General features: G+C 26.5%; 1 protein-coding gene across 1 annotated transcript; it reads left to right on the top strand.

The window, feature by feature from the left end:
- Positions 1–12,660: 12,660 nt before the first annotated feature.
- Positions 12,661–15,075, top strand: LOC132922158 (large ribosomal subunit protein uL24). Its single transcript, XM_060985514.1, has 4 exons — positions 12,661–12,820; positions 12,997–13,178; positions 14,685–14,825; positions 14,887–15,075. Exons 2-4 carry the CDS (start codon positions 13,011–13,013, stop codon positions 15,037–15,039), a joined length of 462 nt encoding a protein of 153 aa, XP_060841497.1. The 5' UTR covers positions 12,661–12,820; positions 12,997–13,010; the 3' UTR covers positions 15,040–15,075.
- Positions 15,076–15,922: the final 847 nt, after the last annotated feature.

Here is a 15,922-nt window from a genome sequence, read left to right as displayed (position 1 = left end):
TACTTGTATATTTTTGAAGTTGAAAATAAAATACATATTATATTAATTTGTAAAAACCAAATTGTAAAATAAAATTATCTATAAATTAAATATTGACACGCCGATAGCTTATGTCGCTTATGATGTTAAGGTCTCGTTTCCAAAATCCAAATACGTTATAATTATAAATAGATAACATACTAAAAACATCTTAAACCCAAATACCTAATATTGTACATATATAATATGTAAATACTAAATACTAAATTATATATATAAAGTACGTCCATCGTCCATGGTATTAGTGCATTGTATTATAATACAAACTTATTAAACTTATTTTTATAAACGCAAAATTACACTTTTAATAATATTTTTAGCTCAAAATAAGCTGTGGGTGCTAAGCGCCTAAGCACCCTCTGGCACACTCGTGGACTGCATATATGTGCGACAATGGCGATGTTATTATTTTAAAACATACTTTTGAATTTCATACATTTATTATTTATATACATATGTAGGTAGGTATTGTATCTCAATAGTTTAATCGTTTGATGTAATGTATAGGTACGTATATAGTATATAATCGATGAATTGTCGCATTGAACATAGGTTAGGTTAGAAGTTAGAATACAATAAGTGGAATGCTCACCACGTATTGTAATTATTGTAGCCCAAGCTAGCATGTTAAAATGAGATGACTTTATGACGAATACATTAGGAGTATCTATTTCTGTTTAACACGCGATGGAAATGTATTATGTATTATTATCGATAGGTATGTGCCAAACTGCCAAGTAATATCTAATTGTATTTACTATTTATGCGGCTTGATAGCTAACTCATAATTGAACTACGATACATTTATTTATAATATATATATTGATTAATTAGTAATTAAATCTCATCTGAGTTCAGAAAATAAACTGTCAGCTTCATTGACAACTAGATTATATATATTTAGCAATATAGGTAGGTATATTTGTATAGGTATTTTATTTAAAATAATATTAATTTAATTAAATTTTTTTTTTTTTATTCAGCTCTAAAACAAGTGTCCTAATAAATAATTATAATAAAAAGGTATAAAGTGGTAATGCTCTGCTATACGCCTATACATTTGGTGACGAGTAGGTCACTTTTAGAGGTGTGTTGAATTTGAATTTAAATCTAATTTTAAAGATATAATTCGTTTTAAACAGAAAACTATTCTAAGCGGAGACGGTATATTTATACGTTCAGTGGCGTAGTTACGGAGGGGGGCGCAAAGGGGGTACTTGCACCTCCAACCTACCCTGAAAATTAACTTTTAAAAAAAATTTGGTAATTTAAAAAAACTGTATATTAAAGTTGTTTAAGAAATTGCATAGTATTGTTCTATATTGTATCATTATATTATATTATATTGTATTATTTTATTATTTTCATTTACTGAAATTAATTACTAATTACTACCTATATGGCTATATACTTGTGTTTTTGACGTTATATAATCCATGATTATTATGAACAATTTTGAAATTTTGCCCCTCCCCCACCCAACTAAAATTCCTAGCTACGCCACTGTATACGTTTATAAAAATATTGTGAATATACATTTTTTTATATTTTTAGTGAGTAAATTAACAACTTATTAAGAAAGTATTAATTCAATTTTCAAGGATTTTGACCCATTTATCAATTTTTGCTATTAAAAAACACTAATAAAACACGCAAATATATAGTCTATAAAGAGCTCAAAATGAATTACAATTATTTGAAAATAATACCATTTATAGAAAAAATGATAATATAAATACTTAGTAAACATTTGAAATTTTACGGCTATTCGTTTTTGAATTTTAAGAAAATAAAAAATCCTTTTGTTGAAAACTGGTTAGCATAAAATATTAAGAACATAATGATTTTAGAGGAATTGTAGCCTATGGTTAATAAAATCCAAATGTGTACAATCACATATTCACATGCAAACATTTGTATTTTATTATAAGATACAAATACCTACGTAACCAATGCGTCACTAAATTAGTAAAATATGAAGTTTCAAATTTACATGAAATAAAAATAAAATACACAATAATTAGTAAATAAAAATATGTGTAAATTCAATGTTTTAAGTAAAGTAATAGATACATACAATATGTCTGGCAATATTCAACTTGACCCGCTTTTGCTAGTGTCTTTGTAAAATAATAACTACTTGGAGTATTTTTTGTAACAAGTCAAAGAATATTTTTTTTGCAAAACTATTTTATTGTAATAGTTTATAAAACGTTAATATTTCTCGTTTCTTGTTATAAATAATTATTTAATTGGTATTTAATAAAAAAATGTATGTAAGGTAACTACTTATAAGATGAGAATAACAGTGTTAGGTAATTTTCCACACCACCTTTATTATTAAACGACGTACAATAACATTGTCCGTATTGTTTAATAACTTTATGAGGTATTACACGAGGCGCGTTTTTTTATTGTGGTGTCCCCAGTAGGCCTAATCCACATCGTAAGTGAGAACGCATCATATGCAGGGGCGTATTTAGGTAGGGGCTTTGGGTCCAGTTGTCCAGAACGGCAAATTTTTATTTCGTACTTTATGAGTACTGGCGCAGTGACGTCAATCATTAATATTTTTCACAACAAATGTGTGCCATAGAGGTGTAAAATACTATAGTATTTATATAACATGGTATTCTATGGTATTAACAGTTTGACCACTATTGCGCGGCATAGAAGTTTTTTAATTTTTTTTTAATGGGGGGGAAGGCGGCAAAATATGTGTTGCCCTAATCCTAAAACTCCTAAATACACAACTGATCATATGAATGCATTCAAATAATAAAAAAAAAATATACAATAACTTAAACTATGTAGGTATTAATAATATTATACAATATAAAACGGGTAATGTGTATAATATAGGTATGTGTGTTGCCGGCCGGCGATAGTCAATGTGTTGGATGAGAGATGAACGCTAATGCGTAAAGGGGGGACAACTAAATTAAGATGCGCTTCTTATTGATGCTGCCAATCTTCTTCCGGGTTGAAACGAAGCCGAGTGCCGACACATTTCCCATCAGCTTTGTGACAAATTCTTCTTCACTAATAAATATTTTATATTTATATATAGTATACTGTACCTACTACGATTCTAAAAATTATAATATAATACAAACAAATCCTTTGGACAGTTGACATGAAGATGAGCTTCTTATTGATGCTGCCATTCTTCCTCCGGGTTGAAACGAAGCCAAGTGCCGACACATTTCCCATCAGCTTTGTGATAACTTCTTCTTCACTAATAAATATTTTATATTTATATATAGTATACTGTACCTACTACGATTCTAAAAATTATAATATATTACAAACAAACCCTTTTGACAGTTGATTATCAGTTGAATTTCTTTTTGATGCTGCAAATCTTCCTACGGGTTGAAACGAAGCCGAGTGCCGACACATTTCCCATCAGCTTTGTGACAACTTCTTCTTCTTCACTAATAAATAGTATATATTTATATAAAGTATACTAAACCTACTACGATTCTAAAAATTATATTATATTACAAACCAATCCTTTGGACAGTTGATATTAAGATGAGCTTCTTATTGATGCTGCTAATCTTCCTCCGGGTGAAACGAAGCCGAGTGCCGACACATTTTCCTTCAGCTCAATGACCAATTCTCCGTCTGTGAGTAGTCCATGATCCAGCCAAATGTTCGGTTCCTATAAAACTTCAACTAATGTGCTGATTAAATGTAATTTAAACTTATAGTAAAATTTTAATGTTTAAGAAATCTATGTTGGTGTTCTTTTATTTTTGAATTTAAATTAATTTGAAATTTTATATTCATAATTTATCAGTTAAAAATGTAAACAAGAACTAAAAATATTATAGTATATTGCAGTTTAACTTTCTGTTCGGTGGCCACCTTTTTAATTCCTCACTCTCTTTTATAAGAAAGTTAAACAGCACAATAACTATAAAAAAAATATAAATTTAAACATACACAAAGACGAACTAGCTTTGTGATGAGAAATAAAATTGAAAAAATTGGTAATTTATCAACGTATTATTAAAATAAAAAGAACACCTAAAACCGTAGTACAGTACATTATCTGATAAAAAAAACCATAAAAATTAAATATAATTTAAATAAATATTCATAATATACTGTACTACTGTTCAAAAAATATAATATTAAACAAACGCAGCCTTGCGACATTTATTTTTGTTATTCAGATGAGCTTCTTAATGATACTGCCAATCGTCCTCCGGGTTGACATTATTCAAGGATATAGCGTAATTATTTCAGTTTTTTTGTTTTTCCGATATTATGGCAAGATCTGAAATTTTTTGTTTTATTTTACTATTTACCACCCAAAGAACCAAATTGATTATTTGCTACAAGAATTCATGACAAACAAAAAATAAACTACATAATTGTAAAATCATTATACATTTTTCACTACGTCCAGGATCTAAGGTGTACTATTCTACTATTATTCTAATATAATATAATCGCGAATAATACAAATAATACATGGTTGTTATTTCTCACAATATTTGTCTACTATAACTAATGAGTAAAATAAGTAGGCATTGTGTACTATTTTTTCATTGGACCCTGGAGAATAAAATATGCGTCTACATCAACTACATCGTCCGACTAGCGCGGATTGTTCATATTTTTTTTTTTTTTTTTTATTAGAAATCAAAATAAATGGTTACAAATTAAACAAATTTAACAAATAGGTACAGTTTTGATTACCTACCTCCTGTAAGCTAATAGCTTGTGTTGGAGGTAGGGAGTTATTACATTTACCAATAAAATAAAATAAAATAATAATAAAATAATTAGGTAATTTTTTATAATATTACGTACATTGATTTATGAATATGAACACTTTAAAAAATATAATATAATAATAGAGAAGAAAAGACACATTGATGTAAAGTTTATATAAATTAATATATTTTATTTTAAGTTTAAAAAATAATTTTAATCCCAAAAAAGAATAATAATAAAAAACTTACTTAAGCGTCGACTCTTCCCGGGAAACCGAGTTATACCAATCTACAGTGTATACGGGTGGTGCACCGCCGCCGAAGAAACTCCAAGTTTTCTTCATACGATCTTCATCATGATTCTAAAAGGGAGTATAAAGATATTTTATGAAAATAAACAGCACGAAATGAAAAGGAGAGTACTTGTCGTGTACTGAAGACTGTTGTTTAACGACTGTTCATTAAGACTATTATAGAATTGTTAATCGTCTTCGACGAATGTCGTCGATTGTCGTATGCCACAGATGACGAATATTATAATATGATAAATCTAAGGTTTTTTTTTATAGAACTCTTTATGATATTATACGATCTATTTTTCTATTTTAGCTGTTTGACATATTAACGTAAAATTGAAACATATAAACTATAGACCAAATCTTTATAGATATTGCAGTGTATTAATATTTTATTCTAATGAAGATGATTACAAATTATTTAATTTAATCTATAAAAATAGTGAACTAAACAAAAATAATTATATTATTATATATACTTAAAAATAATAATTATGACTAATATCGTTATGTTTCTAACTTATTATTTCTGCATTATTTTGATTCTAATCACGCGCAGTTTTTTAACTTAATCTAACATACCTATTACATTAGATGCAATTACCTCTGTATGTAGATATTATGTCTGAAGACACCTATCATAATAGAAAAAATTCATACATTTCGTTTATACTGATTTCTTGTAACAAATAATACCTAGTCACTATTCAATGCTTTGGGGAATCAATTTACTTTTTAAACTTAAAATAAAATATATTCATTTTTATGAAAAATCCACTATCCGGATGATGAATCAATGTAGACGCATATTTTATTAATTTATATATAAATTAAATAATACTGAACTTCAAACATTCATAATATAAGTTTCCAGTGAGCATTTTATTTTTGTTTTTAGCATTAAAAAAAACTAATGAGAATTCCAATATAATATTTTTAAATTGTAGATATAAAAAAAAAAATATTTATATGAATATCTAACGAAAAAATTAATTTGAACATTTTATAGATTTAGCCGAATACAATCAAAATTTTAATTTTAAACGTTTATAAAATATACCGTGACTATACATTTGTAATTAAAGTAATTTAGTGACTGATGAGGTACACTGTATTAAATTTTAAATCATATTTGCTATCAATAATTTTTAACGGCTTAAAAAAAAAATTAAAATTTTAATTATTTAAAATTATTAAAATGTTTTTATAATTATACAATGTACAAAAAATCATAATGTAGACAGTTGGTAAAATTTTCAACATTCTATGATTAGCATTTTTGAATTAAAACTTAGAAAATGAATTAATTTTGTCGAAATTACACAAGTATATATAGCGTAATGATTCCAGTTTTTCCGATATTATGACAAGATCTAAACTTTTTTATTTTATTTTACTATTAACCACCCAAAGTACTAAATATATCATATTTGCTACAAGAATTCATAATAGATAGAAAAAAAAACTAAGTAATTTTAAAATCAATATACATTCATTGCTACGTCCAGGATCCAAAGTATAATTGACGAATTTATTTTATTCTTGGCTATTTTTTAACTTTAACCTTTTAGAACTCTCATGCCATATTCACAAATTAAAAACAGTTTGCGGACCAGACAAAAATAAAAATTTTATATTTTTAAATTATTTACTATGAAAAAAAATATTATCTAGAACTTTAAAATAATAAAATATTAAAAAAAAGATTTCATCGTTTAAGAATTTAAAACGGGTCGTATACAGTAACCCGCCGGTTACCTGCTATCGGAAATAAAATATAGGTCTAAGTAATCGGGGTGGCAGCTTGTACAAGTCAATAAATATTTATTTAAAGTATAAAAACTAAATTTATTACTACCCTAAAATTATAGGAAAATTAACCTACGTAAGTATCCTTCGACGCTTTTCGGCGAAATCAAGCTGTGCCATATTAAAGTTTAAACGTGCACAGCCACCGAAGAAACAGCTAGTTTATTTCTTAATTCGTCTTCTTTAAGCTTCGGAATGGAATTATTGAAATATTTTATGAAAATGAGAGTACTTGTCATGTACTGAAGGCTGTTGTTTGACGACTGTTCAATACAATTATTAGAATTGTTAATTGTCTCCTACAAATGACAACGATTGTCGTTTGCCATGGATGTCGGATGATAAATATTATAATTTTTTTTTTTTATAAACTCTTTGTGATTTAATTGGATTTATTATTATATTTTATTTCTTTAACATACGTAAAATTGAAACATATAAATTATAGACCAAATCTTTATAGATATTGCAAATAATATAATATTTTATTCTAATGAAGATGATTACAAATTATTTAATTTAATCTATGAAAATAGTGAACTAAATAAAAATAATTATATTTTTAAGTATTTAAAAAAAAGAATTATGATCAATATCGTTATGTTTCTAAGTTATTATTTCTGCATTATTTTGATTCTAATCACGCGCAGAGTTTTAATTAATCTTACTTATCTATTACATTAGATACAATTGCCTCTTTCTGTAGATATTGTATCTAAAGACACCTATCATAATAGAAAAAAATTCATACATTTCGTTTATTGTGGTTTCTTATAACAAATAGTACCTAGTCACTAGTCAATGCTTTAGTTAATCAATTTACTTTTTAAAATTAAAATAAAATATATTCATTTTTATGAAAAATCCGCTACCCGGATAATGTAATCGATGTAGACGCATATTTTATTAATTTATATATAAATTATATAATATTGAACTTCAAACAGTCATAATATAAGTTTCCAGTGAGCATTTTATTTTTGTTTTTGTATTAAAAAAACTAATGAGAATTCCTATAAAACATTTTAAAATTGTAGATATAAAAAGAAAATATTTATATGAATACTAATGAAAAAAATAATTTGAACATTTTAAAAATTTTAAAAATTTGTAATAATAAAAAAATAAAGAACATTGTTTATATTTATATAGTTTGAAAATATTTTTAAAATAATAACATATATAAGAAATACTCTCATACAAAATTAGTTAAGACTTTATGTTATCGGTGTATAAGATTATTTGTTTTTAAACTATGTATAGTATTATAGTCTATAACACAATATAAAAATCGTTTTACAAGAAATAGTTTTTTTTTGGGATGAAAAATTAATACTCAATAAGTCATAAAACATTGAACTTCAGTCGTAAAAAATAATGTGACTTTCTAGTAAACCTTTTATATTTGTTATATTTAAAAAAAACTAATGAGAATTACTATATTAAATTTGTATATAAAAAGACAATATTATATAAATATCTGATGAAAAATAATTTGAAAATTGTATAGATTTAGACAAAATTTATCAAAATTTTGATTTTAAACGTTTATAAAAATATAATATCGTGACTATACATTTTTTATTGCAGTAATTTAGTGACTGATGAGGAACACTGTATTAAATTTTAAATCATATTTGCTATCAATAATTTTTATCGGCTTAAAAAAAAAATTGTTAAAATGTTTTTATAATTATACAATGTATAATAAAGATATGAAATTTTTTATTTTATTTTACTTTTAACCACCCAAAGTACTAATTATATCACATTTGCTACAAGAATTCATAACAGATAGAAAAAAAACTAAGTAATTTTAAAATCAATATAGGTACATTCATTGCTGCGTCCAGGATCCAAATTCCAAGGTACAATTGACGAATTTATTTTATTCTTGGCTATTTTTTAACTTTAACCTTTTAGAACTCCCATAGTCTCATGCCATATTCACAAATTAAAAACAGTTAACGGACCAGACAAAAATAAAAATTTTATATTCTTAAATTATTTACTATGAAAAAAAATATTATCTAGAACTTTAAAATAATATAAAATATTAAAAAAAAGATTTCATCGTTTAAGAATTTAAAACGGGTCGTATACAATAACCCACCGGTTACCGGCTATCGGAAATAAAATATAGGTCTAAGTAATCGGGGGGGCAGCTTGTACAAGTCAATAAATATTTAATTAAAGTATAAAAACTAAATTTATTACTACCCCCAAAATTATAGGAAAATTAACCTACGTAAGTATCCTTCGACGCTTTTCGGCGAAATCAAGCTGTGCCATATTAAAGTTCAAATGTGCACAGCCACCGAAGAAACAGCTAGTTTATTTCTTCATTTGTCTTCTTTATTACGCTTCGGTTTGAAATCATTGAAATTTGAAATTTTTTATGAAAATGAGAGCACTTGTCATGTACTGAAGGCTGTTGTTTGACGACTGTTCAATAAAATTATTAGAATGGTTAATCGTCTCCTACAAATGACAACGATTGTCGTTTGCCATGGATGATAAATTTTATAATGATGTTTTTTTTATAGAACTCTGTGATTTTATAGGATTTATTATTATATTTCAGTTGTCTTGCATACGAAACTTTTTTTATCTAATTAATTTCATACGTAATATCATAATAGTTGTATATCCTGAATTTTTTTTTAAATTATAATTTTATTATTTCAATAGTTGTTTGGTAAAATTTCTTACCAAAAAATAAGACCATCTTCGACCAGCATAATTTTAAATTGTACACAATGCATTAATGCATTATACATTGAAAATTGAATTCAAATTGAACAAATTCGTTATAGTGACATACTTAACCTAGTCTACATGTAGTATTGTAGTCACCTATACTATAGTAGCTATACAGTTGTTTACGGTTTGGCTGAACTAAATGATTAATAATTTTAAAAATGTTTAAAAGTTTAATCATTCAATTAATATTAGGTACATACTAAATAGTTAATAGATTATGATCTACGTATAATAAAGAAGGACTTACAAAATCAATAAAATTAATTTCTAAATACAAGCAATTATTCACATTCGACTCGTCATATACACATGTGACTATATTATCATTCCCGTTTCGGTACCGTCCTGTTTAGGAATAATACATACCTACTCATACTATTTTTTACTGATTTTAAAATAATCAATAGGTTCTAATGTTATGCTCAGATAATTTGCGATATTAATATAATTATATATAATAAATGCATCTATGTATGGTATTATGCTATGTTTATTTTATCCTATAATAAAAGTGTATAGTCAAAATATTTTGAAAATTATAATATGTTCTCGTATAAGAAATGCAATCATTAACATTTGGTAAAATTTTCAAATAACTACAGTTATTCGTTTTTACATTACTACAAAAAAACAAAAATCGGCTGAGCAGAAATAGTTATCACAGAAATATGAAATGAATATCCAATATCTTAAAAATTCAAAATTCAGACTATTATAAAAAAATATTAATGCGTCTTTTCGGAAAACTTTTTATTTTTGTTAGGGATAAAAAAAACTTATATTAGTCAGGTACTCGCCCAGTTAAAAATGAAAAATGCTATTTATAAAATTAATATAAATATAAATTATTATATAAAATGAGTCTGGTAATATACTAATTTGACGATTATGTATTTTCGGTCTCACATATTTTATGCATCGCGCGTTAGGGAATAGAATATGCATACGTAGATGGTAGGTATACGTCACACTGCGGGTAGCAGATTGTCCGGTACAATAAGTATGTATTTATTTTATGTCTACAAAAGTAAATTAAAGCTCCAAAAGTATAGAAAATCAAACTCACGTAAACATCGATTTTTTTTGTGAAACTTAGTTCTGTCATATTTAATGTCCACACGTTCAGGAACACCTTTCTTCGTCCGTCTTTACCTTGTTTCGAATTGAAGATATTGAGATATTTCATAAAAATAAGCTGAACAGAACGACATATGCGTGTAAAATATTATATTTATTAAAGTACGGTTTAACGATTTGTAAGACTATTTTTTTTCTCCGTTAAAATTATTACAACCGTCAACCGTCTCCAACGAATAGCGAAGATTGATGATTGCCATAGATGATAGATTAATATGATAGATCCATATCCATAGATTATATACTTTATTATATTATATTGTAATAATAAAAAACATTAAAAATTAAATTTAAATTTATTCGGGAGTCTGCCGTTCGAGAGACTCAATTGTGTACTTATACAAATTGTATATGCACGACAAGGCGGAGGGCAGGGTAGATTGTATAGATGTTGTTCAGTACATTGAGATTAGACTCATTCAAAGTTTCTGCCATTGGCATAGCATAAATTAGTAATTAGTAGTTGTTATCGATATTTTTCGCCCGTATTATTATTGAATGACACCCGTCTTCTCATTATTAAAGTAAAAATATAATACAAAATATTATAATATTATCAATAATCAATATTAATATCAAAAACCATCATAATTATTTTCAAAATAGATAAAAATATTAAATTATACTACAATTTTCTTCAAACTTTTTTATTACTACCTTTTTTTTATGGTGAGTCGCCGTCTAAAAGACCCCTGACGAGCCGCCACTGTAGGTGTTAATAAGTTTATGGCATAAACAGCTTAAAACTAATCTACATAATATTTTGAATACTTTTCTGTTAGTATTAAATAATAATACACGAATTGGTGTCTTTAAATAATATTTTTGTAATAATAACTTAGAACAAAATAGATAACTAGGTATACCTATTATCGTTATTTTTCGTTAAAATATCCAGTTTTGTCAATATTCAAATTTGGTATATGTACTAACAGTAGCGCCGAACACGGGTATGAACTGGGGAAAATTCCCGCGAAATATTTATGGGTGGGTGGGTGATAATCAAAAATAGTTTGTTATGCAGTATCTTGTATGTATTTAGTTAGAAATAAATAAAGTACCATTCGAACGTAACTAACTAAACATTTTTTTAGTAGGTGGGTCTAACACCAGCATTTTTTCCCCATAACATGAAATATAGATCGGCGCCACTGGACTTACGACTAACCTCTGAGACTGGGAGTTAGAATATGAATAAAGTTAAAGCTTTTAAGCAATAACAATAATATAATAGTAGCTATATAGTTATATAGTTATACTAAGTTATATACTACTCGATAGGCCATTATCTATATACTATAGACTATAGAGTATATTATACTCTTTAATACTTCTATACTAGGTACATATTTTGATATTTTGTGCACAATAATGTTTTAGTCAGATAACGAGCATTGTTCGAATCGAAATGTCTAAATATTCATTTTTTTATTTTATTTAGTTATTAATTTATTATAAACAATAAAAGGTATACATAATACATACTCACAATTTTTGTTGAAGTAACACGATATGTAAATAATAAAATAAATGTACGATAATTACCATACATTTTAACTGTAAACTGTAAATAATATGAAATGATGAGGGAGGATAGCCAATAATGACGGAAACCAACATGAATAGTGAATAAGCGATATAGTCTAATTTGTGGGCTTGAAAGATTTACTAAAGCCATGGTCTAATCTATTTTATACTTTTGTAGTCATATAAGTATTAAGTAGTTACTCATTTCAAATTCTCGTAATATCATCAAATGCTTTTTATATATCTGCGAACAAATTAAATTTAAAAAAATATTTATAACATTCACAGATTATCTATATCTGTGATAACATTTTTCAAACATCTTTGGCAAAACAGCGTACGTTCCGATCCGTTGATAGTCGGCGATCAAAGTAGTTATCGCGTTTACCGTTGCCAACATCATTCTTATGCATTGTGTTTACAAGTTTACAACCTTAAATTCAGTCCGCGTAGTGTGTAAGCGTAACATCTGATTACACTACTTTTCACTCGAACGTGATTTTGAGTGCCGCTGCAGAGGTATGTACAATTATTTTCATCCATTTTGATCGTAATATTTAAAAGCTTTTGACGTTTGAAATTGTTGTCGCCGCTTTAATAGTATCGTGGCGGTTTCGATTTCATCAACCGGCATATTTATTTTCGCGATACGAAAACCGTGACTTAGCACTCAACTGCTGCACTATTCGTTTCAGATACCTGCTAAAATATGAAGTTCAACATTTACAAAACGTCGTCGAGACGCAAGTCCCGCAAATTGCATTTCACAGCTCCATCGCACGTCAGGCGTCGCATCATGTCGGCGCCTCTTTCCAAAGAACTGAGGAGCAAGTACAACGTAAAGTCTATGCCTGTCCGCAAAGACGATGAAGTCCAGGTTAGTGTACCGATAACTTCTACTTTATTATAATATGTTTGGTTTTCACTAGTGTTTACATTCATTACTAAACAGATAGTAGTTTCATAGATCTGATCCATGGATCATATGATTTGGAAGGTATTTTCATTTGTTATTCGATGTTAAATTCTATAAAGTGATTTTTTTAAATTTCACTACTTAATTTTATTTATGTAATAAGTATTGATCAAAAAACAGTATCTACGTTTATCGATTATATCTTATTAGGTATTGTTTTAAAAATTAAATTTTCAACTATACAATATATAGATACAAAACCAACATAATATACAATGTTTAAATGCCCACTATAGTTGATGAGGTCAATTTGTTTATTGAAACAAAAAAATAATAAATATAATCATGTTTAATTGTGAGAGATTTTGTCTATTGAATGCTGTTAAAAAGACGATTGAATATTACTTAAAGCAATTCAATGTATAAAATAATTATTATTTATAAAAGATTTGATTTTAACTATTTATATTCATAATTAATTTTCATATGTACTTAAACTGATGAAGCAAAACCATTCTTTGAAACAGACGAATAACAAGTGCAATCAATTTTGTGTTACAGTTTTTGTATCATAATATTTGATTGTAGGCGTTTTATCTGTTAAATGATATTGTAAAGGCACTGATTTAACCATACCATAGTGAAATTTCATTAAAAAAACTTATTTTATTAGGTATATATTTTCTTAAACATTTATGAATATTTACTATGGTTCTGCTTCTTATTTATCAAATTTTATTTAAACTGATGAAGCAAAACCATTCTTTGAAACGGACGAATAACAAATACAATTAATTTTATGTTACAGTTTTTGTATCATAATATTTGATTGTAGGCGTTTTATCTGTTAAATGATGTTATAAAGGCTCTGATTAAATATTGTTTTAAGTAATATTATTTGGTAGGGATGAAATAATTATTTTACTTTTCACATTAAGGCTTTATTATTTATATATTATGTACCTGTTAGTATGTTAAAAAATATTGTTTCTTACTACTTCTTTGCATAATAGTTAATTATTATAAGTAAGTAACTGTATGTAATAAGTACTTGAACTGATGAAGCAAAACCATTCTTTGAAACAGACGAATAACAAGTACAATCGTTTTTTGGTTGCAGTTCTTGTAGTCAAATGAATGATTGTATAAGTTTTATCTGTTAGATGCTACTATAAAGGCTCTGATTAAATATAAAGCATATTAAATAAGTGTGAAATAAGTATAACCAGTTTATTCCTTTGATTAATGTGATGAAGCAAAACCATTCTTTGAAACAGACGAATAACAAATACAATCGTTTTTTGGTTGCAGTTCTTGTAGTCAAATAAATGATTGTAGGAGTTTTATCTGTACAATGATATTTCTAAGGCTCTGATTGACTAATAACTTGAAATCATTCACTTTGAACAATTTATAGTTTTATTTTAGTCTCTACTATTATTAAATCTATATTTTTGATATTTTCAGGTTGTAAGAGGACATTTTAGAGGTCAACAAGTTGGCAAAATTGTCCAAGTATACAGGAAGAAATACGTCATCTACATTGAAAGGATCCAACGTGAGAAAGCTAATGGTGCCACTGTTTATGTTGGAATCCATCCTTCAAAGGTATTATTTAAAACTTTCTTGTTAAATATTATAATCTATATATTTTCATATTGTTTTATAGTGTGTCATTGTAAAACTGAAGTTAGACAAAGACCGCAAAAAGATCCTTGACAGGAGAGGCAAAGGCAGAGCTCAAGCATTGGCTCTTAAAGGAAAGGGAAAATACACTGAAGAATCTGCAGCAGCAGCCGCTATGGAAACATCATCATCATAATAGTTATGATTTTTTCAATAAAAAACATAAAACAAATATTGTTTGTTTCTGTATTATTTAATTATCCTCAATTTAAAATTTAAATCCAACTTGTGGTTCTTTCTTCTATAATCATTTTAAATGCTAATACACCTAATAATAATAAGGTGTTGATAATAAATCAGTCTTAAAATACACTAACCATTGACTTCAACACACTAAAAATGTGATAAATTGCCCTTTGTAAACATTAATGTTTAAATTGGGGTGTATAAGCAAAACAAATCATTAATAATGAGGTAATTTGTTAAAATAAAATAATTCTATTTTAGGTAGATAATGATGATACATAGTTATCAATCTTTATACTAATAAAGTTTCTTACTAAAATAATGAATATGATAAATTTAATATTTATTTTGATTATCTACTTTTGGTAAAAAATATATTTTTGTTATTTCATTATACGTCCTAGGTTATAAACCTTAATGTCTAAAAACTAGGCTAATTAATGACTTGATTTCAAACAAATTTTTAAATTTTACTAAATCTATGATTTGAGTAAATAAATTTTTTATGAGATGAGAATATCTAAATGAACTAAGCGTATAAATCATCACGTTTAATATGTAAAAGTTATATATAAATTTCATAGATTCTATCTTACTAGTAAGTCATTGAACAATTTCGGTATTTTTAGGTTTTTTTGCTTATAGGCTCTTCGATTTCCTACCTTTCTCCTTATCATTCCTAGGATTATTTATAAACATATTTTAACATAAAATTTCTTATTGTCTTCCGTATTATACAGGAACACGGGATTGACAGAATTTGTACCCATTTTGATATCTCTTAAGTTAATGGAGATACCGTAATTTTGTTATTTTTTATGAGATTCACTACA

This window comes from Rhopalosiphum padi, chromosome 2, assembly GCF_020882245.1.
Source record: "Rhopalosiphum padi isolate XX-2018 chromosome 2, ASM2088224v1, whole genome shotgun sequence".
In the NCBI taxonomy this organism is placed as follows: Eukaryota; Metazoa; Arthropoda; class Insecta; order Hemiptera; family Aphididae; genus Rhopalosiphum; species Rhopalosiphum padi.
The sequence above is the reverse complement of the archived record's forward strand: the minus strand, read 5'-3'. Positions and strand labels throughout refer to the sequence as shown.

Coding starts and splice junctions, on each gene's coding strand:
- LOC132922158 (XM_060985514.1), top strand. CDS start 13,011: ATGAAGTTCAACATTTACAAAACGTCGTCGAGACGCAAGTCCCGCAAA. Junction 13,179..14,684: donor GCAAAGACGATGAAGTCCAG/GTTAGTGTACCG, acceptor TGATATTTTCAG/GTTGTAAGAGGACATTTTAG. Junction 14,826..14,886: donor TTGGAATCCATCCTTCAAAG/GTATTATTTAAA, acceptor ATTGTTTTATAG/TGTGTCATTGTAAAACTGAA.